This window comes from Gobio gobio, assembly GCF_949357685.1.
Source record: "Gobio gobio genome assembly, chromosome: 20".
NCBI lineage: Eukaryota > Metazoa > Chordata > Actinopteri > Cypriniformes > Gobionidae > Gobio > Gobio gobio.
Window position 1 is genome coordinate 37,946,192 of NC_137113.1, and position 26,992 is coordinate 37,973,183.

A 26,992-nucleotide genomic window follows, 5' to 3' on the forward strand; every position below is an offset into this window, starting at 1 on the left:
GTGCTATTTTTTGGCATTCTCTCCACTGCTGCTTCCGATGTTCAAGAAGCTGCAAATTGGAAGTGTGCCATATTGCATTCAACAAAGCAAAGAGTGTCTGCAGGACCAACAATCATCTCAGCGGCTCTCTGTGATTTGTGATTCAGCCATGAGATATCTGTCTCCATCTTCTGCTCTGACCTAAAGGTGCACGGACTGATTGTGTCCCATGGTGGATATGCTTCCCTATATCAGCCCTCCTCTTGTGCTCATCAACGAACAGCCCACAGGTCTATAAACTTGCAAATGTATGAAGGAAATCAGATTTCCATCTGTATGGTTGAATGACAGAATGAAAATAAACATATGCTGTGTATTTTAATAGAATTATTCATTTCCAAATCATATATTTACTATTATATCAATCATATTTTAATGATATATGTATTAATCATATAATTTATTATATAGCCTATATAATTATTAATTAGAAATATAGCCTACAAAATATACAGATTTTCTCATAAATTAAAAAAAATCATAAAAATAGATAGATAGATAGATAGATAGATAGATAGATAGATAGTTTTTATGTTCTTGTTTCCTGCGCAGCCTGCTAAAAAACAACCAAAAACAACAACAATAACAACTGAGCACTATTTTCAGCACACTAGCGTATAGTAGTTAGAATGAATCTGTCTGGCGGACGTAGAAATCTCCCTGCTGCGGTTTTCATGGACTTGTGAGTTGTGGAGGCGGAGGGATACCAGTTTTACGTTCACAGTGATACGGTCTAGTGTTCAGTTTCACGAGCGCGAGAGCGACCATTCGCGGGTGGAGGCTGAGAGAAATTTAAATCCCCCGGGTTGCGGTTGACACGCAAAAGGCGAAAAAAATCACGGTTATTTCTTTCTTTTTGTTCAGAACGCAGTTAGACGGTGTAAATGTGTGGTAGGTAGGGTACGAGTGTTGAAGTTTTTGAGGGTTCTTCGCCATGGTGGTCGGGAAGCGGTTCCTGTGCGTGAGCGGAGAGGAGCCGCTGGAGCCCGCGCACATCGCGCGCTGGTCATGGCGAACCGGAGTCATCCGAGCCGTCACTCACCGCGACCACGACAATCCCGAACTGACGGTAAGACAACGGCTAACATTCTGCGAAAATTACATATTAGGAGCGGGAGGTCTTGCTGAGACTATGGCATTTTTGAATAGCCTGTTAAACGTCAGCTTTTGGTCTTTTGGTACATGGAAAGCTTGGAAGTCAGTCAGGCAATGGAGTCGTGTAGTAGAGCTATGTTTGGATCTCAGTCAACGGTGGTGGATTGTAATATTAGTTGTCAGCTTGTGACTTTTATACCTTTTGAAATATTTGCTCTTTGTGTGTTTTTTTTTTGAAGGCTGACTTTGTGACAAGTAACTAGAATTTTAATTAAGGGTCTTCTTTAGCTTCAGTTCTCATTGAAATATCTAAATCCTTATTTATAGTATTTTTCCTTTGTCAAGCTTGTTGTAACCATGATAGCAAATTTTGCAATCTATTTTTTTGCAAACAGTTGGACCAAATGTAACACATCTGTGTAAATGGCCAGGGGCATAAAACAATTTTTTTCTTCCATGTTTTCATTCATGAATATATAGTTTAATAATTTCCTAGGTCCTCCGTAACATTTATAGATAATTATTTTGTCTGTGGTAAAATGTTATAACATGTATACCCATCATACATTTTTTTTGTAGTTTGTCGTGGTTATAGGTCTCTACCCCTATTTCTAAAATGTGTATTTTTTTTAATTAAACTGATTTTATATCTACAAGTTAGTGTATTATGTGCCCCTCTATTTAATTTTCCTATTGACATTTTAATGGAATAAACTATTTCAATTATTGTGATTACATTGGCTTCAAATACATCCCCACTAATATATAAATCATAAAATATCAAATAATATATTAATGCAATTTAAAATGTAAACATTTGACATATTTTAAGTCAAGGGTATAACAGTAGAAATATGTATAATAAAATAAAGCTTGCCAAGGCTGCTTTTATTTAATAAAAAATACAGTAAAAAACAGTAATATTGCTAAATATTATTACAAATTAAAAGCACTGTTTTCTATATGATTGTGTTTTAAAGTGTAATTTATTCCTGTGATGTGAAGCTGAATTTTTTAGCATCATTACTGCAGTCTTCAGTGTCACATGATCCTTTAGAAATCATTCTAATATGCTGATTTGGTACTCAAAAAACATTTCTGATTATTATTATCAATGTTGAAAACATTTGTGCTGATTAACTTTTTGTGGAAATGGTGATACTCCCCCCCGAAGGATTGTTTGATGAATAGAAAGCATTTGCAATTATTACATTTATTTATTAAATGTATTAAAGCATTTTTTGACATTATAAATGTCTTCACTGTCACTCTGGATCAATTTAATGCATCCTTGATGAATAAAAGTATTAATTTCTCTCTCTTTTTTTTAATCTCACCACACATGTTTGAAAATGGTATCCTCATGGTGTCATTAAAACTGTTTTCAACATTGATAAATAATACTACTACTAATAATAAATGCAGCAAATCAGCATTATTTAGCATTTAAATCTGAAGGATCATGATGTGAAACTGAAGAATGGAATTCAGCTTTGCCCTCACAGGAATAAATACACTTTTTAATGTATTAAAATAGAAAACAATTATTTTAAAACGTTATAATATTTCACATTATGACTGTTTTTACTGTATTTTTGATTAAATAAATGTAACCTTGGTGAGCATAAAAGACTTTATTCCAAAAGTATAATGTTTTAAAACTTTTGACAGGCCGTTACACTAATTTCTTATCCAGTTGCAGCAAAATCCTGCGTGGTCTTTGATCAGTAAGACAGCACTCATGTGGTGGAGATGAATGGAGCGGCTCCTGTCATTGTGTGTATAGAGTAAGTGTGTACAGTATGCTGGCCGTTTGTTTTCAGGGCTGTGTCCTGAGGTCACCAACTGTACCGCTGCTAATCAGCACACAGAACTTTCCACACTCAATGGCTGCCTTGCAGCTGAAAGTTCAAGCTGTAAACACTTTTGTTTGTTTGGCTTTTTTTTTTTTTGTGGAAAAGTAAGAGAATTAAGCTTGTAGTCTGTGTGTTGCAGGAAATGAAAATCGAATATGGTAACATGGAAACATGTTTCTCACTTAAACAACAACAACACAATTAAATACACTAAAATTAATTTACAAATAAATGACACTAAAATGAGAAACATTACTGTAAAAGCCATTATTATTGCTTAATTTATAGTCCAAGTCTGAAGTATTGTAAAAATCTAAAACACTTTACATTGTCTAGTCTATTTACATAAGTGTGCTCATGAAATAGCAGACTTTTGTACAACCGTGTATGTGCTGTGTATATATTTAGCACACAGTAAACAAGTACTATCAATGGCCCAAAATCACACATCGTTTAGTTGTGAAATTTCTTGCTTTTTTCCTGTGACATCGCACCACTGTTATTTACAAAGATGTCAGGGATGATGATGGAAAAGTATTTGATTGCAAAAAATACCAATGCAGCGTCCATTTACAGCCCTCAATCACATTGGCAACAACTGGCTGTAAAGAGCTGGAAGTGGCCATGTGATTTGTGGCTTAAGAAAACAGCTCGTAACATGAGACCGGTGGTCGTTCACCGCCCTCCCCCACTGCAGCACAGCATAAAGGCCGCTATGTTCAGCCGTTCCCCTGAACCAGAGTTAACCTACAGAGAGATTGCTCTTTGTTCAGTCTGACTGACACTAAAACCGGCACTGTTTTCCTTTGACAGTGAGCCTCCGTTTCCATATCTTCTCTAAAACGATTTATTGAGCACTCTTCCTTTGTGCACCTTTACTTTGGGAATGACAAGCGTTCTGTCTGAGGCCAGGCAATGACACATTTCCTATCTTAATTGTCGGTGGATTAGGCTTACATAATATAAAGAACCCCTCTTGTAATCGTTCGCGGTTGTAAAATAGTGGTTCAGAACGAGAGATATAACACTTATCGACGGGAGAGGTTTATGGCTGACAGGCCTCGAGTTTAAACATTAAAGGTGGCCGGGAGCGTTAACCTGAATGCAGAGCATTCTAGCGTGTTCCCTTTCGGGGGCGGATTGCGACAGTAGTTTGCCAGGAGTGCTGAAGGACGCCGCGTAAGTGAATCCAATGAGGTGGAAAAACATTGAACTTTTGTACTTTATTATTGAGTTAGATATAGACCCTGTCTCTCCTGTACATTCTTTGTCTGCCTTTTCATGAAAAGCAAAAACCTTCCATTGAGCGTTGGGTTTTAAGACTGAACCTTGTTGTGCACAGTCCGTGGCTATATAAACTAGGCCTGTCACGATAACTACTTTTTGTTTCGCGATGTATCGTCCCGGAAATAATTGCGATGAACGATATTATTGTCATTTTAAGATTATTTTATGCCACTGAATATATAATCCTAGTATGACAGCATAATAATGCAAGTAGACCTACACACTTTCAAATGACAACCTTTTAATTCTTTAGATCATGGAAATTATGGGTAAAAAATATATTATCCTAAATAAAAAAAATTGAATAAATAGCAAATAAATATTTTCCCTTGTTAAACGGCTTTAACACTCGTCATTCTGCCTTGACATTTATATGTGCACCGGAACAGGGGATTGCGGCTTTGAAATCAAGTCCGTTTGGGCGTATTCTTCCAAACTGTCAGTAGTTGTCAGGAAAACACTATAACGCCTTAAATGGTGGCTTTTTTTTCACCTGACAATAACCGCTCTGTGTATGAAGGAACTGCCCGAGAACCACTTTCGCCTCCGTCACTGAAAACATACAAGATGACAGCACAATCGAGTAAAATGTTGGTCACATTTATTATCATGTAAACATAATGGGCGATATATTGCAAAACAAAAATTCACAAAAAATTATTGAGGTCATGTACATATATTGTGCGATATATCGAAATATTGATTATTGCGACTGGCCTAATATAAACATCCAAATAGAATACTAGCATGATACTTGCAGCATACTTACGGTTTGTTCGTGCAAGAAACCTGATTGAAAATATATATATTTTTTTGCGGTTCTGTTTGGTAGGGCCCTATAATTTCCATGATGTTGAAAACGCAGATGAAATCATAGAATCCAGTCATAAAAATAGGAAAAAAATACATAGGCTACTTCATCCTTAGTCTAATTTAGTGTAAAAAAAGGTTAGCTTTGAAATCTAATACTTCCCTACGATAGAGTATGCGAGAAAACAGTACGCAACAGAGTATTATGTCCGAATTCATAGTATTCGAAAAACACTAGGTGAAAAATACCTGGATGTACTACTACTTCCGGCGAGATTCTGAAGTGTGATGGACACTTTACTATCCCATGAGTCCACGGGAGAGGACGGGACGGGAGAGGTGAAGGGACAAAACTGACGCTGGTAGGTCATATGATAACGACAACGTCCAGATTACATTCATACTACACTCATTCATACTATATAGAACGCACCTTTTTAACGGTCGCAAAAGTAAGTTCAAATTTAAATGTAGTACCTACTCACATAGTATGCGATTTCAGACGCAGCTCTGGTGTAGATTAAATATCACAGATGAAATGTTTCTGCTTCATTTCTGCTTGGCATTATAAGGCCAAGTTGATTGCATTGTGGGATACGGTAATCTGTGCATTGCCCTCTGGCTGTATACCATATATTTGTGAACCAGCTCAATTGGAGTATTTAGTGCATAGAAAAGAAATTAGCAGAATATGCACAGTATGCATACTGTATATCAAATAATGATATACAGGGCAAATTCCAATCGGAATAGGGAAGTCAGTGGACTCACTCTGAAGGGCAGAACATGACCGTAAATGATTAAATTACTTCTTTGAAGTGACCATTGCATTTTCCCTCCTCTAACGGACTTATGGAATGGCCCTTCACTTTCGTTTGGAATGCTCCTACAAATTGTCCCATTCCCGAAGTGCCTTCAAGGGTGCTAAAACGCAGGTTGTAATTCACCTACAGTATAATTATTTGAACAAATATAAAAAAAAGATCAAATAATGTCACACTGCTTTTAGCCCTCCGCATGTGACACGCATGCTATTCCTGAAATCTATCCTGTTTAACCTGGACTGACCCCTGTCCTGTACCAGCCAGGCCTCTCTGGAAAAAACGTCCCTCCATTCAAATGTTACTGAGCTCCTCTGTTACCAGAACAATTACATGACAATGTTTACTCAACACTGTTTCATTGTTGTAGCAATACTATGCACTATGTAATTGATGTTTTTGTACATCCGCCTCAGTATTTTCTATTGTGTTCAACCAGACCAGCCATAATGATGTCGTTTCAAATGTACAGTCTTGTGGTGACTTCCTAGATCATGAAGTATGGCACTTCAGACAATTCAATCCTGCAATTGTTTTTTTTAACATACAGATGAAGTCGCATCTCAGTCCAGTGATTGGACTGTATCCCATAGCAACAAGAGTCCAGCGGTGTGAATCACCGTGCAGGTTTGCGCTTAACTCTTCAAATGCAGAAACAGACAGATTTTATTATCTGCAGTGGATGCAGCACGGATGACGGGACAGCGCATTTGACATGACAGAATTGGGAATTGACTCCCTGTGCGTTTATACTATGCACTGTTTACTATTTTTATAAGGTTATTTTGCCATCCAACGTCATAGTCTGATAGTCCTTATCACTACGTAAGGAAAGCTGTGACAGTGGAGTACATAAAGTACGTTCCACACTTAATTTCTTTAGTTTAGTGCATCATCTGGGTATTGGACACCAACTGGGACTTGTGTTATACGTGCATCAGAAGATCAGGGTCAAATCATAATTGAATCCTTTGTTTGTGAACGTTAATGCTGTTAGTTGAATTTTGATACAACACTAAATCAGTTAAATATTATGATAGCAAATATGGTGCTATGGCATCATAAAAATTCAATATGGTGGACAAAGCAAGAAAAATGTATATTATGAATATATTTAATTCAATACCAAAACATAAATATAATTAAATCTTATTCAAATAGACTGTTTTACTCTATATTTGCGCGTATGTTCTGTATTTTTATGCTTAATAGAGTATTGTGATGTAAGCGTATCAAAAACCTCCCATGTGCTTCATTTGATGAGTGTGTTTGAATTCATTGGGTTATTGTTGCCTCTCAAATTGGTCACTTTTGTGTAGGGGTGTGATATTGCCAATAATTATATCTATTTTCTTGGATTTTGTTGATTTGACTTGATGTTATGCTGGTACTTTGGCTGGTTTAGGCCTGCCGTGGACAGCTGACTCCCAATTTCATATTCTTAATATTCTGTGTGCTGGTTAGTTCACAACAGTGATAGAATTTAACCTTTCCACTACGAGACAATATTTGTCCCCAAAAACTGATTTCCAGGGTTGTTTTTTTTTTCAACCTTTATTATGATGATTTATGCCCCCAGGCTACCCACATTTTCCCATGGTCATTAACTTGTGACCTAATTTTTTTAGGAATTTGACCTAAATCCTAAAATAAGTATTATTATATACACAGTATACATAATTATTACAATTATAATAAATTAAGAAACAAAAATGTATTTCACAAAATTGGTTGACACACAAAAGTACTGTCTCACTTTACTTAACATACACATAAGTTGTAAGAATATGACTTTGTACGATGGTATTGGCAGACAGGTGGATCTGCGCTCGTTTCTACGTTAAATTGATAAACGAGGTCCACTGAATCACTACAATGCATTTTTCTCAGGCTCTTTTTACTTAAACTGCGTCTGAGTCAACATTTTTCAGGCACGGATTTTGAAATAAAAATTCTCGGCTCAGAAAAACATTTAGGATTACGTTTGTTGTTGTTTGTTTCTTCGTAGACGTTCCATATTGCACACCCCTACTTATGCAGTGCCACTTCAGTTAGGATGCTGCCCAAGTAGGAAGCAGACAGCAAGGCATCTCACTAGGTTTTGGAACAGCGCCTATGTCTTGCTGTGAAATGGCTGCACTACACAACGGTTGAGTGCAATTATGCATATTTAAGCATTTAATTGCGCTAAACGTACACAGGTGAAATCATTTAGGATATCGGTACAGTCTAACATCAAAGTATGTTAGTGCATTTATTGCAGCCGCATTGGCTGACCTCTCTCTGTGTGTACAGACACATTAGCGATGGAGGTCTGAATTGCTCTGGGGTGATGCAATGAGTAAGTAGTGTCATATATCCTGTTATGCTCGGCAGTGACACACACACAGAGCCTATTCCTCTATTTCTGAATCACACTCGCATTAGAAAGCAGGGAAATTTATTTCTCTTGCTCAATTTATGTGGGGCTTCCTGTAATTCCGGAAGCACTGGAAGTGTTAATGTGGGTTTCTGTGACGGTAGAGGCTTTTTAGCTTGAGCTAAGACAGCAAACGGTCAGAAATGAAACACAAACAAGGCTTTCTGTAGGCGGGAATGGACCACTGAGCCAACGCAGGCTTCCAGCCCTATCTCCTTGTGCTGATCCTTCTCTGCTTTTGTTGAATGTGCTCTTAAGCGAAACCAGATGTCTGCCTTTTAGGCTGTATTGTATATTCGTTTTCAGCGCATACTTTCACAAATCAAATAAATGGACTGTTACTCTAAGAGCTTGGCTTTTTTTAGCACTTCCATCTGAGGTGGCAGTTATGCTACTTGGCGAGCCCGCTGGAATGTGTTCTTAATTAAATTCACTCCAAACAAGTGAACTCTTGTTGGCTCATAAAGGTAACGCGGTTGGGGCATGGATGATTCCGACATGAGTGATTTGCTTTGAGAAATACTGTCCCACTTCCGGATGGCAATATTAGAGAGTATATCTCAACTTCCCTCTTTGAGTAATCACACATGTTATTGCCCAAGGATGCATGTGGAAGTGCTGCGTGGACACCGGAAAGCAGAAGAGAAAGTGTCGTAATGCAGTTTGATTTAGTAGAAAGAGTGGTAACGCTTAATTTTACTGTGTCCTTGCTGCACGTTACATGTAGTTACTATAGTAATAACTGTAAATGATGCATAATTACATGCAACCCTAAATTAAACCCTAATTCTTATGTATTTATTTAATATGACTGGGTACTTAAATGTATAATTACAATGTAACAAGGGCACCTTAAAATAAAGTGTAACTGAAAGAATTTTTGCTCAGACCTTTGTTTCTAAACCCAGTTTAGGAAGGAAATATACATGAGTCTAAGTGGTTGTTTTGCCTCAGTTTGTCTCAACATCATGACTGTTTGGCAGGATCTGAAGGAGGTTGCTGAGAGCCCACATTTATTGAGTTTTGTTTTTGCCTGGGGCTAAAAAGCAACACCCACAAGCTGGAGGCGGCATTGTGGAGCATGACACACCTTTAAAGAGAGGCCCAGTGGGAGGTGTGTACACGCCTGGAGCCGTGACAGCCTTTCAGATGTACACACACGCACATCTACACATACCTTTGGCATGTAGGGCACCGCATGCGGCTGCTGCACTTTAGATTTAGCGAAAATCTCCTGGGAAATTTGAGTGCAATTACTGCGAGCAAAGGATCGTCCAGGAACAATGCTGAAATCTGGTCTATTCATCATGTGGTGGAACTGTGTCTGCCGCTCTCGAGAAACCTTTGATGCAAACATGTGCCAATTTTTACATTTTTCAGCCAGTATTGTTCTTTGTAGTGGCTGAATGTCCCACAGTGAATTACGGCTAGCTTGTGTGACAGTGTGTATCGTGCAGCAATAGAAATGTGTCAGCTGATAGAGCATGCAGTTATTAAGGGGTGTTAGTTGTTTATGCCGTTCAAGCAACTATGTAACTTGCACTTGAAAGCAGAATTTATGTCCTCAGGTATGTAACCACTTGTGATCCGATGAACAGATGATAATGCCAGGTGTAAACGGGGTCAGAGACTACAGATGTGGCCCATCCAATCAGAATTGAGATTCAGGCCTATCCATTTTATAATATTAGTTCATTTAGTCGTAGCTGCTGCGGTACATATTGTGAAGCTGTTAATGCACTGATGCCATACTCATTAAATTATGATTAATATCTTTTGCATTAATTTATTGAGGTCCAAATAGAAAGAGAGAATTTTAATTGTAGAATACTTATTTTTCTAGATCCAGAAAATCTAGAATAGGCATTACCACACGATTATTAATATGTAAAGCCATTTATTTGTTTGTTTTTTTCTGTGGAAATAAGTTATTATATATATAATGTATAAATGAGATTCATAATGTATAAATGGGTCATACTGCCCACACCCTACTTTCTCTGATTGATGAAATATTGCATCATTAAATGATTGTTCTGATGCTTTATCAAAGAACAGGTGATTACTTTTCCTCACTTGTTTTCCATGCTTTATATGATCAAAAACAACGACAGAGAATGAGCAGGCACATCCAACTTATACCCCAATTTACGACAAATGTAGTTCAGTCACTTTCACATGTCTTTTTGTTGGTTGTCCAATGGATTGTGGGTTGTCTTGCCTTGAGGGGATTACTGAGTGCATAAAATCAGTGTCTTTTAAATGAAGGGCAAGGTTCCTTCTCTCGTGTGAAACACTATTCTTTGTTTGGAAGCTCTATGGGCTTCATTGATTGGTTCCATACAGTGGAAACCTGACCTTTAGCAGATGTTTGAGGTCTTGCCACGACTCAGCGTGATCCCCACACTAGACAGCTTTCTCCTTGTTATGTCGACCAAGGGATGCTTATCTCTGACAAGAAAAAAAAATTCAACCATTGACGTATTCAAATGAGGAAGTCATTCAATCATCACAGGGTTCAAGAGGTGGTGATCTGTAATGAACATGGCTGATGTTGAATACAGCCCTGATGTTCTCTGACAAATCCTATGTTTGATTAACATGTTGCCTGATCCTAATGGTTTGCATTGTAGCATATGAATGGCAGATTTCTGGAGTTTCTATGTTTAATCAAATATGGCTATTGGTATGGTTATATAATAATACTAATACTACTACCACTAATAATTGTAATTACTAAATAAAAACAAAATATGAAATATTACTATTGTAATATTTGACTGTGGAAATAGTATTCAAGAAAATTAATATACTAATTTTGTTTACATTACAAGTGTAAAATTACAATGCTAATATTTATGACTGTCTGTCTAATTGCACTACCATATCACAACGTCAGCTTGATTTCGATTAATCGTGCACCCCTACACCCAAGTGACCTACTACGTTTGCATTATGCAGACAGAGTACACTGCAAGCGATACTATATCCCACAATACAGTGTTCTCGACTTGACCTTCCACTTACAGTGTAACAAATAAACCAGATGCAATTACAGCCTTGTTTTTGAACTTTATTTGCTTGGATTGCTAAAAGTTAATATATTCACTTTTTAATAAAAAATGATGATGACTGGGGGCCAGGCCGCTCAATTTGCAACACTCACATTCAAAATGCTGCTGATGTATTTATTCACTAATGCGAAGAATCTCAGGACTAATGATATATTTGACCCAAATTAATGCAAATATTGTTTGCAAATAGTCCCAAAAGGATTATTTCCCAACTAGAATTAGACCTAGAATTTCGTTCTCTGTTCTGTTTCTTTATGCTTTATAAAAATAAAAAAATTGGTCCCCCCCAATGTTCAAGACATGGTTACGGCCTTGGTTTACCGTTTTAAATAAAAAAATAATAATAGTCTAGTATAGCAATGGAAACTGTTGAGTGGCAGGTGGCCCAACACATGCTTTTAGTAGAATTAAGTAAATTTAAACCTAGGATGCTTTGGGGCTAAAATGTGAACACACCCAGATAATTAATTGCTTTGTTTCCTTACCACCATCTCCACTTGCAAAGGCCCCCTTTTATTTGTGATTAGCAATTAAAACCATCTTGAGGGTGAAAATAAGCTGTAATAATTGGGTTAAATCTGGTGATATGGGCTACAGTGTGATTAAAGGAAGCTTTTCAAACACACAAAGCGTTTGGCCCCTTAAGCCTAGCAAGAGGACCACTTCCACTGGGCAAAGATGCTTACAACACAATAACTTAGTATTAAATCTAATTAGGACAAATTAATGCTTCATCAAAGGGGAAATAACACTGAGGAAATTCACATGTGGATTTCCTATTACATTCCCAGCTCGTGATAAATGGGTGCTGACGTTTGCTGTGTTGCTTTAGCAGCCTGTGCTAGTGTTTCACCACAGTGGCAAATTTCACACGTTTCAGGGGTACCGTGAACCCGTCCCGTGAACGCAGATTAATCTGGAGTCATTACGAAGGCAGAAGATTAACTTGCACAAAAACGACGCTGTTTGCCTTTCACCTTCTTCAGAGTCTTCAAGTCCTGTCATTTGTCATGTGCGTGGCAGATTACATTAAATTATGTGCCACAGAAATATCACCATCTGGATTATGGATTCTCTACTCGCACCGAATGAGTCATATCTGCGGATTAGTCTATTTTCTCTTGGATTTTCTCTGTGCATGTCGTGGATGAGCCGCCACATAACGGCACAAAGCAGAGACCGCAGAGATAAGGATTTGCCGTCTTTCTCAGCTCCTTGCATCTCCGTTTCATAACCCGAAATTCATTTTCATTCTCTGTGCGGATCTTGTTTGCCGAGGAAAGCAGATAATCAAACAGACTTGCTTATGACGTGCCATTTGGAAGTCTGGCAGCGTGAGCAGAGTCAGTGTGCAGGATGTTGTGAATTTGATGTGAGCGCAGCTCCCTAAAGGCCGGCTTAATGGGATGGGAGCAGACACGGCTGCCTTGTAGAGGGATTTAGGAATGAACAGTGTGCGCTCTGTTTTTCTCAAGCTTGCTTCATCCCAGTTCGCTGCAGAACCACAGGAAAGCACCGGGCCTTTGTGTGTGTGTGTGTGTGTGTGTGTATGAGCATGTGTGTGCATGCAGCAAAACAGTCTGGATGCGTTCGCATAGCCGCTGCTGGAATTTTCTTTCCTGCAGGTGGTTGTTGGCAGCAGGGCACTTCATGTCAGGCATGAAGGAAAAGAAAGGAATGCTGTGAAAATATGGAATGAAAAATGGGCCCCATTGTTCCATGTGTAATAAGACATGCTTTGTGCTGTGCTCTATTGTGAGTTTGTCCGCTGCTAAAGACTTTGAAGAACTGGAAAATGGGAACGTTTAGTGAGGAAAATAGAGCCCTTAAGAAACAGAACATCTGAGAGTGTGATTTGTGCTCCTTAATATTAGACAATACAAAATCCCTCTGGCAAGTTATGTACTAAAGAAGAAGCATTACACTTTGATAGTCAGTTATGTAATTCATTGTCAGCGTAGGTCTAGTCCTACACAGGTGATGAATCACGTCTCTTCAACGAAGAATAAATTCACTTACTCGAGACAAAGTAAATGACTGACATGCTGCTATTGCTTTAAACCTCAAGGCAACATGTTTTTATGATGTTGATTATATTGAAGGAATAAATAAAAATGACTCCTGTTACTATCCCAAGGATTTCACTGCAAGAAAATCATGTAACATTTCTGCAGTGCTTAACTCAAATCTTAAAATCCTAAAATCCTCATGGATTGAGATGCATCTGAATGAAATTATGTAGCCTTGTTGATAAATGTAGTATATTTAATTAAATAACGGTTTACTTTAAAGATGCATTCAGTAGTTTCAGTATTCATCATAAAGAGTCATCTAAATGGTATACACTCACGTGAGATGATGATTGTAAGGCTGCAACTAATGATTATTTTGATAACCGAGTATCTGCTGATTATTTTTTAGATTTATCTGGTGAAAAATAAAAAAAATATTTGTATCCATTATTTTAAACAATGTTATTGCACATCCTGCCCAATTCTGTCCTCCAAATAATGCGTAATATAAAGCAAACGGATAAAGTGAATGTATGTAGGCTATGCTGTAGTCATTATCAGCAAAAAGGCTATTTTAAAAGGGTTAAAATAGACGACTGTGCTCATGATAGTTTTATATAAAAAGTTTTTAAATTGTATGTGGTGCGGGTCACCCTCAGTGTATTTGGCCATGTTTTGAAATGACGTGATCTACGGTGTTTCACTAAACATCGACAAGAATCCTTGCATTGAAAATGATTTGCTTTACCAGCAGAGGCAATGGGAGAATCAGTATCTGTGCGGCCGAATAAGCAGAAAAGTTCTGAAGCCAGAAAGACGAAGACAAAAAAGACGAGCATAAATATTGTTGCGGCTACACAAGGTGGAAGGATTTGATGACAGAGAATATCCTAGTAGTGATGCCCAAGTTGCATCTTTTTTTGGTTTGAACAGGTAAGGGAATTAATTTCTGTGTAGACTGCTCTCTAAAGCCCACTAATGTCAGTATAAGATACATAAAAACTCAGAAACGATCATGCTGATCCACGTCAATAGATGGCAGTGCAGTGTCTTAATAGTATTGTGTTGATTTAAAATATAAAAAACCCAGATTGAAAGCTAAAAAACTACTTACTGCACCTTTAAATAACACTTTGTGTTTCTCAAGCCATACACAACCAATTTTTTGGTCTTTGTCAGAAGGTATTGTTTTTGGGAACGGCTGTGAATTATTTTCTAGGGTTGCGTGTAGCAGTGGGATGGAATTTCTGTAGACCCGGGCTGACATCCTGCCTGAGTGCCTCATCTGGAACTTTGTTTGCTTTTGCAATACCCAGTCCCCTGCTCGCCGCTCCCCTGGGGGCCTGAAACTGGGGGCCTGCTCAGAGTATGTCAGAGTGTGGTTTCTTCTGAGCGTGGGCGACACGCTGAAAAGACCCGTTGTGCTATGCAGACAGCACTGGGTCCCGTGCTTTCGTTAAGCGCTCGCATCCTTGAGAAAATGTTAGGCGACAGTTCTCGGCTCGTAGTGCAGCAGTCTGCTTTATTTTTTTCTCTTCACTGCCGTCACAGACGCATATATTTTGCTGCATATAAAGGAAGCAAAAGGTTTTTTCCCTCCTGTGGGGGAATGTTTCCTGTAGATGCGTGGGACTTGGCAGTAATTTAAGGCTGCAATGGGGAGACATCCCTAAGTTCACACAGATAGGCAGGAGGTCTCGGCAGTCTCGCTCCGGCTGTAGCTCAGGCATCCCAGAAGGCCCCTGTTACACCCACACTCTTCCCACCTCTTTTTTTGGCACTCTTGGACCTCAGGGGTCTTTATCTGTGACTTTTGTTTTGCTTGAATGCACTTTTTCTTACCTCTTTTATGCTTCTTGCATTTGAAGTCCTTCCTTCAGATGTGGCCGTGGTTTGTAATCAAGCACTGATAGTCTCATTTAACATGTCAAATCACAGTTCTGTGCCATTTAACCCACAATGATCTTTGAAAACGCTGTTTAATGCTGCTGTGTTAGATTATGTGAATGCTGGTGCCTACAGACTTCACCTGAGCTGAACTCTACCAGAGTCACTGTCACTAACTTTAGTATACTCTCAGTCTCCGATGTTAAACCCACAGTTGGTTCTCTGACTGTCTGATATATGTGTGCACAAAACTGGAAAGCATGTGTGAAAATCACAGGCTCCTATCAGATTGCTTGACTGCTATGCAGCTTCTGGGAGTCATGGTGAATGGGTTTCTATCAGTCAGCCAGGACAGAATTGTGTTTAATGGCTTCTAAGGAGGAACTAAACTCTGGATTTGAAAACATTTGTGAGGTTTGTGGCTTCAAATATTTGAAATATGAAGGTAAACTAGATATCCATAAGCAGAAGTGTCTATTCTGATTTTCAGAGTTTCTAATTACACATTTTCCGCCTATTTCTTCTGTGTTTGTGGAGATTTTTGCGCTATAATCTGATTTACCCCCCCCCCCCCCCACACACACACACACACAAAGATTTAGTATTTTATAATATTTCTCAGAGCTACCTGACTCTAAACGCCATTGTAAACACTTTGCTTTACATGTGAGTCAGACGATCTGTTCGTGCCTAAAGGTACAGTCACACTTGTTCTGTGAAATTCTGCAAGTGATTCCTAGTCATTTAAACAGGAATCCACACAATCTGGATTTTCCTGATTGAGTGAAAACGTTTCCCAAGCAGATTCCACTTGTTCAAGTTGGTCACTCAAATTCACCACATTGACCAACAGAAAACTGAATGGTTTGACGGTGAATTCTGTGCAAGTTGTGCTTTATTCATCGCCACACTATTGCCAGTGGAAAGTAGACATATTTTGCCAGGATTTTTGCAAACGTGGCCATACCTTAAGCGTGTTTGTGATTGAGTGAGTGGATCAGACATAATGCCAATAGTCAAAAGTCTGCCCCTACATAATATTAATCTCCCAACACAATGGAAGAGACAGTTCCTGATGTACTGGTGAAATGCATGAATGTTCATTTGCGGTTTTGGCTGTGTCCACATGGAATGTGATAATGGAATGTAAGTTTCTTGGGCTGAACTCATTTGCAGTGCTTTGCTGGAAAATCCCATCTGTGAGAATCAGGCCAGGCCTGAGATAAATGCAGTGACAGAAGGCATCTTAATACTAGACAGAGCCTGGACTACTGCCACTTGGACTCCTTATATTTACCCTTATATTTATCCTGATAATTGTATCTGTGCAAGATGCAGCAACTGCTCAAGTAACAATAAATGTTAATGTTATTGACGTGTTAATCGTGAAATGCGATGCTTGTAATAGGTTAAATTAACTTCAGATGTTAAGGACCATTTTTGGACCGGACCCAAACATTCTTCACTGATGAAGTCATTGTTACTGACTGCAAACACCTCTTTATCACCAAGCAGCTAAAGCCACTGTAATTACAGGTGTGTAAGTGAGTGAAAATAACACGACAAGCCTGTACAGCAATCATGTTTGCAGTTTAACATAATGGGCCCTGATCAAATGCGGGAACTTAGTTATATGACTAGGGTAGCTTTTGTTTATTAAAGAGCGAGCAAGAGACTGAGAGCCAAGAGGAAAGAGTGGAAATGAAGTTTCCATTCCGTGGTGCAGTTGTTTGCCTTTGCTGCAATTTGGCGGGGGTCATGTGGCCAGACGTCTGTCTTCAATTAGGAGGCTGAAATACCCCACTGTGTTTCTACTCTTGGAATCAGGATGTATGCATCATCTTCAACATTTTGAAATTGCCTGGCTGGTGTTTGCCTGTTTATTGAGTAACATGTCTGCAAGCAATTGACACAGCTTTTGGTGAGTGTTTTCGATTAAAAATTCAAATGCTGTCCTGCATGAGGTCACAGGCTATTTTCATGACTTTGCATTTTTGCAGTTTTCAGTAGTTTGCATTCTGCTGTCAGGGTGTTGATCTTGGGATATTGTCTGCATCCTTTTGCCCAGCGGTAGACTACAGATGATAAACATAGTTAAGTGTACAGGAACAAACTGGCCTGCGTAGTCATTTTACCTTAAGCATGCTGTGAACTCAACATTTCATGTTATTTATTGAATAAATATAGTTTTAGGGATGCTTTGCCATGGTTTTAATTAGTCCAGATCATAGATTGTAAAAAAAGATGGACGATGTGCCTTCACTCTCTTCCATTGACGCAAGTGAAGCCGCCAGTGTTAAAAAATGGCGCTGACGTCCTGGGTCTCGAGTAGGGATGAAACGGTATGGAAATTTAACATCACGATTATAGTGACCCAAATTATCACGGTTATCAATATTATCACGGTTTTGTTCAAACGAAATGAAAGTGTTCAAAAAGAACAGATGCACACACTTAAAACATTTCAACAAGTTTTATATTTGAAATTCAACAAACAACAAATAACTAAAGCAGCTCTAAGCACTTTTTTAAGCTAGATTCTGTGGGATTTCCTTCCTTAATGGCCGTCATCAATAGCAACGCATAATAACACATAAATAATAATAATTTGTCGTAAATATAATCTCTAATATTATCACTGTAAATATATTCCCAAGCAATATTCTCATCAGTGTTCTATCAGACACATTTAAATCTAGCATATTTTGTGTTAGAGCCCAAACAGTATCCTAGTGAAATAATGCATATCCATATTTCCATATGATTTGACAGTTTATTTTATTAAATATCAAAATGTGTGCATCATACCTGACACCTAGATGATCACTTTACAGTCTTTTTATGACTGTCATTCTCTTCAAATGCTATTGAAGTTTGAAACGTGTATAACGTTACCAATGTTGTATGTAACTTTAGAGACGGTCCCTAAATTCGCCTGCGTTATGCCAGTCATATCAGATGCGCTGTGGTTCTGCTGTGTTTTTTTTAAACCATTTTCGCTGCTGAAATAGAACAAAAACAGTCAACCACTGTATGATGAGTGAATCTCCTGCGTGCATCCCACGTTTATCTCTGCTTTGAGTGCAGATTTCAGCGTGTGAGAGCGGCGCGCGCTCTGAACAAAACTCCGCTAATCTGAACGCCTCTGATTATGAGATATTGCATTCATAAACTCAATAGAAGCACGTGTAAGTGCTTATAATGCGCAACGCGATTATAACAGATGGCTTTTGAGAAGACTATTATAAGTTCAACAGCAGCTAGTGGCTAGTGTGCAGCCGAAATAACGTTACACCCGCAAATGGCGGTTGTTGATGTCAAGCCCTGATTATCCCTTAAATGTCACCCTAGTCTTGTCTGAATTTGTTCGTTCGCTTCACGTTATTATTTCCCAGACGTAGGTTTGGTATTGAGGTCAAAGTCCACTTGCCTTGCGTTCGTAGTTTTGAAGTGTTTTCCCTATTACAGCGACTTTCTTCTGGCATGTTTGCAGACAGGTGACCATCTTAGATTAAGTTTCCCTCAGGACTTTTGTAAAAGCCAAAATATGACCACGCCTCAGATTTGGTCCTTTTAGAGGGCTGAACAATCCCCCGAGTGCTGTCACTGCTTTCTGCCATTTCTCCTCATTCAGAAAACAGCGGTGCGCCAGACTGACGCTGACTGGACAAGATTTACCGCGAGTTTTCACAACAGTGATAATCACACGCGGTTTTAATGATAATAAAATTTTATACGATATTACTAACCGTCACTAAATTTTATCGTGGTTTATCGTGAAACCGGTAATCGTTTCATCCCTAGTCTCGAGTCTGCACAGTAGTGAGCGCAATATCAAGATCCCACCACACACTCCCGCCTAATCAACAACTTTTTGTGAAATAAACAGTTATGGAAATGTAGAGATTAAAGTTAAAGCTCCATCTCCTCCCGAAGTTCCTGAAAAATGTCCGTTGGTGCCTCAGTGACTACTTCACTCAGAGAAACTGTCAATCTCAGCTGTCAATCATAACATCACACCCCCGTTTTTATAGCATCAAATAACTAACTAAAACGAACACTTGAACTAACATTAGCATGATAAAAACTGCCTAAAATGACAGAAAACATCTGTGTAATTTTATGGTTTGGTTTGTCTATGTCCCATTACATTTCATGGAGAGGGCGGGGTTTATGACCTATACTGCATCCAGCCACCTGGGGGTAATCGAGACGCTTTGGCTTCACTTTTCAGGACTCGTGTGGAACACTTGGTCCAGGTAGTGAATAGATCATTTAAACTGGTTCAAGGGGCTTTACAAATCCCAAATATTATTGTTATTTATATTATTATTATAGCATTCATATTTTGACTATTTTCAATATTTTGTAGTAAAAGGGCTGGTTTAAAAATATCGATTTCATGATTTTGGCGCTCTTTATTGTGGCGTGACTGATCGCTGTAGCTACGGCTTTACTACTAGTTACAGCACAAAATAAACAACAGAAGGAAAGACCGTATTCATCACATATTACATTTTTTTATAAAAAATATTAGCAGAAACATAAATGTAATTAAAACTATGAAATATAATTGTCATTAAACATTAATTTGAACCTTTAATATTATAGTTATGTACCAACTGGTGTTCCCTGTATAGCATACAGCAATTATTTGAGAGATTTTTTCTTTCCTTGAGGAAGTTTGCCATGTACTGTACCTGATCGGCCCAAAGTAATTGATATATTCAAATTTAAATTGAATCAAATTGCAAGCTTGTGAATAAAAATAGAATTGAATCATGACATTTGTGTCAATGCCCATCCCTAAAAAATATGTAGAAAAAAAAAAGTTTGTGTGTCCAGCCATACATCACACATTGATTTACACTATTCGGTAAGCGTATGCACAACACACTTATCATCATTCACAGTGATTAGCAAAAGCCGGCGTCTAACATGCACTAGAGTCTGCAGCTCTTTGGTTAAACAGCTGAAATTCATTTAGCTTGATTTACGCAGTCGGCCCCTCAGAATGTGAGTTGCTTGTTGAGAAATATAGTGGCCTCTCGACAGGAAACACAGATAATGCCAGTAATGATTGTGAAAAATGGAAAAGTTTTTTTCCCCATGATGTCAAGTCCTAGACCTGAATTGAACTAAAATAGTTTGTTAGGGTGTGTGTGTGTGTGTGTGTGTGTGTGTGGGCACATGTTGTCCCAGTAATCATGTTTCCTGTTTCAGGGTTCACCCGACCTGCTCGACGAGCACATGTATGTGCCATAAAGTTTCACTGCTTGTAATTTTGAGAAAATATTACAACTGTCCATCCAGCAGACCCTTTCCTGTACCACATCCTGTTTTCTATGGTAACCACAAGAACATAGCAGAAGCTTGGCACCCTATGGCAGGAAAAAGTGAGGGAAATGAAAAGAACTGAAGAGCTTGTGAACTGGGTTGAGTTTGTCTAGATTTATGTGATAGCTGCAGGAATTCACATTTCTGCACACAGCTGAAAGACATTAAGGCCATATTGAACCTGAGCCCTGTTTCAGATCCCCTCCCTCCACGCTCCCAGATAAAGGTCACCCAATGTCCCGTCATCAAAAAACACACTGAGCTGTGAGAAATGCACAAACTATGAATGCATGATTATGACTAAATCAGTTGATCACGCTGGAGAAGTAATCTCTCATTTACACAGACGACACCTTGTTGATTGTGAAGGAAGCATTTTATGAAGCATAGTTTTGTCGTGTCGCTCGCAGTGTGACGTCCGTCCGATTCAGTTTTATTTATTTAACACTTTTTAAATGAATTGAGAGCTTTTTTGAAATTTTCTGTATTTTATATGAAGGCATTCTCCAGTAAAGTGATATACAGTATCAAACTGTTCTTGAATAATTGTTTGGAGCTGTTGTTATTGGGTCTCCAGTGAGCAGACATACAGAGCTCCATTATGTTTGACTCCAGCATGTTCAAAGGGATTTTTGCAGCGACATTTCCCTGTCCTGAAAACACACCACGACGCTTCTGAGGCAGCATGTGCTAATTCACAGACATTTTTTGTTTGTTGTCTGTTTTTCCGCCTGGCATGTCGTGAGGATAAAGAAAGCCAGTGGTGTGTTATGCAGAGCACACGTGGTACTAATGCTCCGCTAAATGCTGGTGCTGTGACAGATGGCTGTCTCATTCCGTTACTTTCTTTCCATCATCCTCTCTTTTTTGTTGACAGAATGACACCACTGATCACTGCAATATCATTGTTGTACCAAAGCAGAATAGAATAGCTCAGTGTTAACAAGCCTGTATTAGGTCACTCTTTGTCTCTTGGTGTGCTTGCGTGTGTTCATTCATAACTTCTAGTTGTGTGGTTAGATAACTGTTTGAATACCCAATTATGAAGGAATGCAGCTGACCTGCTTTCCCTGGTGTCGAATAAGGACTCCACGTCTACTGCGTACAAGAGACTGGCCACAGCTGATAGCATTCCCAAAAGACATTCCAGGATCTTACAAGTCAAAACTTTGGGAATTAGAGCTGGGCAGTATGACAGTATATACCGTGCAATGGTCAAATTATGTCAGCCTGTAGAGGTTTTGCTGTTCTGTTTATTCTATGGTAAGTATATTTGCACAGCTATAATTAGCCAGAACTTCTTGGCATTATTTATACATGACAGAGAAGAAACATAGAGTAATGTGAAAATATAGAGCAGGACAAGTCCTATAAATATAGAATATAGTCCTGTTCTTTTAATACATATATGTGTGGTCACATATTGGCTATTTTTAGCTGTTTCTCTAATAAGAATTTAGAGTCAAAACTGTGGGCTTTATAATATTAGTTATACTGTTTTGAGTCTTTTGTGTTCTGCTCCTTTGTTTACATAATGTGAAGCTGATGCTACACTAATTCATGTTATGAATAAATATTCATTATTATTCTGTATTAATTTGGGGGCGAGATTAATAAAATTCTTCTTAAGACATTTCTAAAGAATTCTAAGAAGTTTTGATATTAAAAAATATGTCACTTGCAGATCATTGTTTACTATATTGATCAATGGTGTCACTTGAGAGTATTTATGCATATCCTTTGTAACAGTAGGCTAATATGTAGCTACTGTTAATGCTTAATATTTGACAAAACCCAATATATTCATGAAACATCTTACCTTTGCTGATTTAAGATCAGTTGGAGGTTGTCCTAACTTTAAGACTTTATTTACCTTATGATGTTTTTTTTTAAAGATTATTACTTTATTAGATTATTACAGTCTTACGTCTTAGATTTTGACTTTAGAACAATCTTAAGAAAGAGAAAAAAAAGATATGAACGTTGTTAAAATGTTTTTGGGAATACAACATTTTCTTAACTTTATTTTTAAGTTGTGAATTCAGCTCCTGATGTTTTGGTTTGTGCAATGATTTATATAAAGTTTATAGTATCCTGCTGCTATTATAAATTTAGTTTTTAAATTTTACAACAATGTTCTACAGTATAAACATTGTAGTGCGGCAGAGCTCATCTGATGCATCTGCTTAGAGAAACGCACTTGTATGCATTTAGATTTGAGCTATTTTGTCTATATAAGCCTACTCTCGCACTCAGACCATCATTGTATCTAAAGTAACTTCTGGCAAGAGGCATGTTATGATTATAGATATGTATTCATTTTCATAAGGAATTTTTTTAGAATTGGAAAATGGCATACAAAAATGCCTGTCGAGATTGTCCACGGCGCCTGTACATTTTCCCACAGAATGCTAATGTTTGTTCAGGGTTTTCCATGCAATTGACCTAGCTTTGGAAGGGAACCTTATCACAAGATTAACCTTAAAGCAGGAGTTTTTGTCCCCCCTCTATAATCCAGCCATACACCGGCTTCAGCGGACTTATTGAAGCGTCCAGCTAATCAGGTAATCTGAAACAGACCCACTGCTGTGTTGTTCCTCAAGTGGAAGGCCGTGATCTCACTCGGACTCCATCTCACCCCCTTGTTCTCATTTCCGTCTTCAATAACTCAGTCCACCGTATTTCAAGAGCTCGCAACTACTCCATATCTACTCCTTCCGAGTCCGCATTATCATTGTTCTCACATCACCTCTTGTGAATCGCGAGGCCTCTGCAGTTGTGTTCGGCTCATATCAGCTGTGCTGTAAAACAGCCTAGTCTCTCATGGGCTCTCTGAATTATTGATCATAGGCTATATGTCGGAGCTATAGATGGATGAACTAATCCCGCTGCCCGTGCCAAAATTAAACTGCGATGGAAACATCTGGTGCTGTGCTGTGCATTCTGACAGATGTAGTATGGGTGCTGTTTTATGACCTTGTATTTAGGCAAACATCTCTCCTTCTGCTCGTTCGTCCCCATCTTTTATAGGTGGCACACTCCATTTTATCAGCAGATGTTCAAACAGCGCAGAGGAGACAGAGAGAGAGAGAGAGAAAGCTGGTGCTGTTTTATGATTTCAAGCCTCAGACCCATTGAAGCTCTGCAGAGAGTATTTTTATTTCATATTTGTTTTTCTCTTCTTTTGACATGACTGAAGCAGTGCAAAATCTGAAACCTCTGGAAGGAACCTTTTGAATAAGGTTTTAACAGGACGATATGCTCTTAAAAATAATAAGGTTCTTTGTAATAAGGTTCATCTATGGTTCCATGAAGAACCTTGGAACCTTTCCATTGCTCAAAAGGTTTGTCGAGTTTGGTGTTGTAGTGGAAGAAGGTTCTTTAGGCCCCGTTTACACTAGTGCGTTTTAGTTTTAAAACGCATAACGTTTGCTATGGTTAAGCCGAATTGCTACACTACTCCAGCGTTTCCGAACCTCGAACAGATACTTTTGAAAACGCTGCAGACCCCATTTTAGTTTGAAAACTCTGGGGTTGCGTTTCAGTGTAAACGGACCAGAACGGACACTTTTGAAAACGATGCTTCCCAAATTACGCTACCTAAACACGAAAATATCAGATGCCTAAGTTGATCGTAGAGACCATTGGTGGCTATTGTTACAGTGATTTTGGGAAACCCAGCCAAGATCCGTCTCTCTCAGCGGCTCAGTAACATACCAGCCTCAACGACCGTGTAAAAAATAACACAGGTGACGGAACGGCATGCTTTGCTGACTTTGTGGTCCTTTATAGCAGCCGTTGTGCAGTTAAATGCTGTATTGTATAATACTGCAGATGTCTACATGCACAAGAGGCAACGGTTTACATTTGTATGTGCATGAATGGTCATGTGACATGCATTACCGGTCATGCAGATAGTTTCTGAAAGGCAGTGGAAACGCTGAAAAGTGGTTCTAAACTGTTCACTGAAAGGTTCTTTGGAGAACCCAAAATTGTTCTTCTATCGCATCTCTGCAAAAAACATTGTTTGTCCTACAACTCGCATTGTGTTCAGTAAAAGAAACAAATATATAAAAAATATGCTCAAATATTTTGAAGGTTGAAAAATGTAATTGAATAAATATGTAAAGGCAAAAAAATTTATGAGAAAATTATATAAATATATCTCTTCTGAATACAGAATCGGCCAACATTAGGACATTTAGCGACTGGCTATTTTAATAACGGGGCCAAAATCTCAGCCTTGTTAATGGTTTTTTTTTTTGGCACATTTTCTTTTTTCAAATCTATTCAGGGAATTCTGAGTATATATATTGTGTAAAATAAATGTTGATTTGAATTCAGTTTACATTTTAAGTACATCTCATTAAATAATTATACCAGCAATCAGCCACCTTGATCTCTATTTCGGTATCTGCATCGACCACTGAATACCCCATATATCCCTCGACCACTAATTAGAATCTTTTGTTATGCCTGACAGTGATTTAATAAACTCTTTCTTTATGCCTTTTTTGATGTAAATGGCTTGCTGTATTGATAGGGTTGTGTAATCAAAAGACATCTTGATCATCTGTGGTCAGGCAAATTCCACCCATACAAGCAGCTCTCTTGCCATTATATTTATCTGCTCTGTGAGTAAAGGCTTATGTGAATAAATCAACATCATTAGTCTGGCTGCTTTGTTTGCTTGCTCACAGGGGCTGTGTGTGATGATCAGTCAATACTACGCTGGAGCTGGCATGCTAGCTGCAAACCTACATAACCTACAAATTACAAAAGCCTTGCGGAAGGGATAGCAATTGGAGCTGGCATGTTTTTCCATGCATGTTGGAAAAATCATCTTGTACAACAGCTAGTTTGTCAAGGAAAAGGAAAAAGACTCTCTTTTACCATTGTATGCACCAATACAGATAACAGAGTTAAGAGTGTTGCATTCAGGTGATGCAAATGTGTTGGTGTTAGACTGACGTATCGGCCTGTATTTGACCATTTCCACTTTTCTTTTCACTGTAGTTTTAGTTTAGGTAGCCAATTGTGTAAAATTGTTTAGTAGATATTGGCTTTTTAATTTTTGGATAAACTATACATTTTTTAATTCACAAAAGTTCCACTCTTATCAACCGTAAAGGGGGCTCTCGCTCGCGAGCGTTTTCTAAAACCTAAAATGACAAATAGGACACCCTACGGTCTTGTGGACTTAAAGGACATGCGCACGCGGCGACCATTGTAAGTTCACAAGACCGTGAGTGCATATGAAGTGTGCCATTTGGGACCGGGACTAGATCATATGAGATCAATAATCTTTGACTATTCGTTTTGTGTCGATGACGTTGTTGATAATGTTGACTAATCATTGCAGCCCTACTTTCTCTTGATCAAAGAATCCTGAAAAAGGAACTATTATGCAGCACAACTATTTTTGAGATTGACAATAATAAGAACAATTTTCTTGGGCACCAAATTGGCATATTATAAGGATTTCTGAAGGATCATGTGACACTGAATACTGGAATAATGACTGCTGAAAATTCAGGAATAAATGACATTTTAAAATATATTAAATAGAAAACCGTTATTTGAAATTATAATAATATTTCACAATATAACTAGCCTGACGTCGTCATACTCAATTCTAGTCAGAATATGAGTCTGATACTGCTCCGTTGGGCTGTGATTATGGGGCGTGTTTCAACCGAACCAGGAAAGACCTCAATTGGATAGACCTACAACCAATCAGAGCAACGGAGCAACGCATAACGTTAGTTGTCAAATGTCAACAGAACTCAACTGCACTGTGTTGCCATGTCCGCAGGTTGAAGCGACCCCAATTATGTGATATACAGACCCAGGAATGCGATTTTTAGCTGCCATCCCTGCCAACATAACACATATTTTACCCCCCAAATGCCTTTTCCCCCCCCGGAGAACCCCCCTGGAAAGCTATTGGGCTTGTTTTTGGCTAGTTTTGAGGAATGTTAGCAATTGGGTGGTTTTGTTTTAAAAACTTGGCAACCCTGTCTGCACGCACGCTGGAATAAGTTACGTTAGAAGAAAAAGATGAGTGTAAACACATTGTGTTGTGTTTTTACGTGTTGTAAAAAAAGAATTTAAGGATACACAGAGTACTTACCAACACGATCATCATTTCTGAGAGAAATAGTAAAGGTGAATGCATATACAACAAGTTCTCTGTTTAGGATTAGAACAAATTGAACCCAAGCGCTCTTTGGTGACGTGGATGATTACGTTACTGTTTATCATCTGTCCATCATCATCTAAAGCCCGCCCTGACAATTTCATTGGTCCGAACAGTTTCTGTTCGGGCATAATTACTTCTCTACGGAGAAAGTCC

General features: G+C 38.4%; 1 protein-coding gene across 3 annotated transcripts in view; it reads left to right on the plus strand.

Annotated features, from left to right (window-relative positions):
* Positions 1-767: 767 nt before the first annotated feature.
* The window catches only part of jmjd1cb (jumonji domain containing 1Cb), a 148,455-nt gene continuing 122,230 nt past the window's right edge, over positions 768-26,992 (plus strand). For all 3 annotated transcript variants that reach the window (XM_079845838.1, XM_079845839.1, XM_079845840.1), the window contains exon 1: positions 768-1,108. In XM_079845838.1, coding sequence (XP_079701964.1) covers positions 974-1,108 — 135 coding nt within the window. In that variant the 5' untranslated portion in view covers positions 768-973. The remainder of the gene's footprint in view (positions 1,109-26,992) is intronic.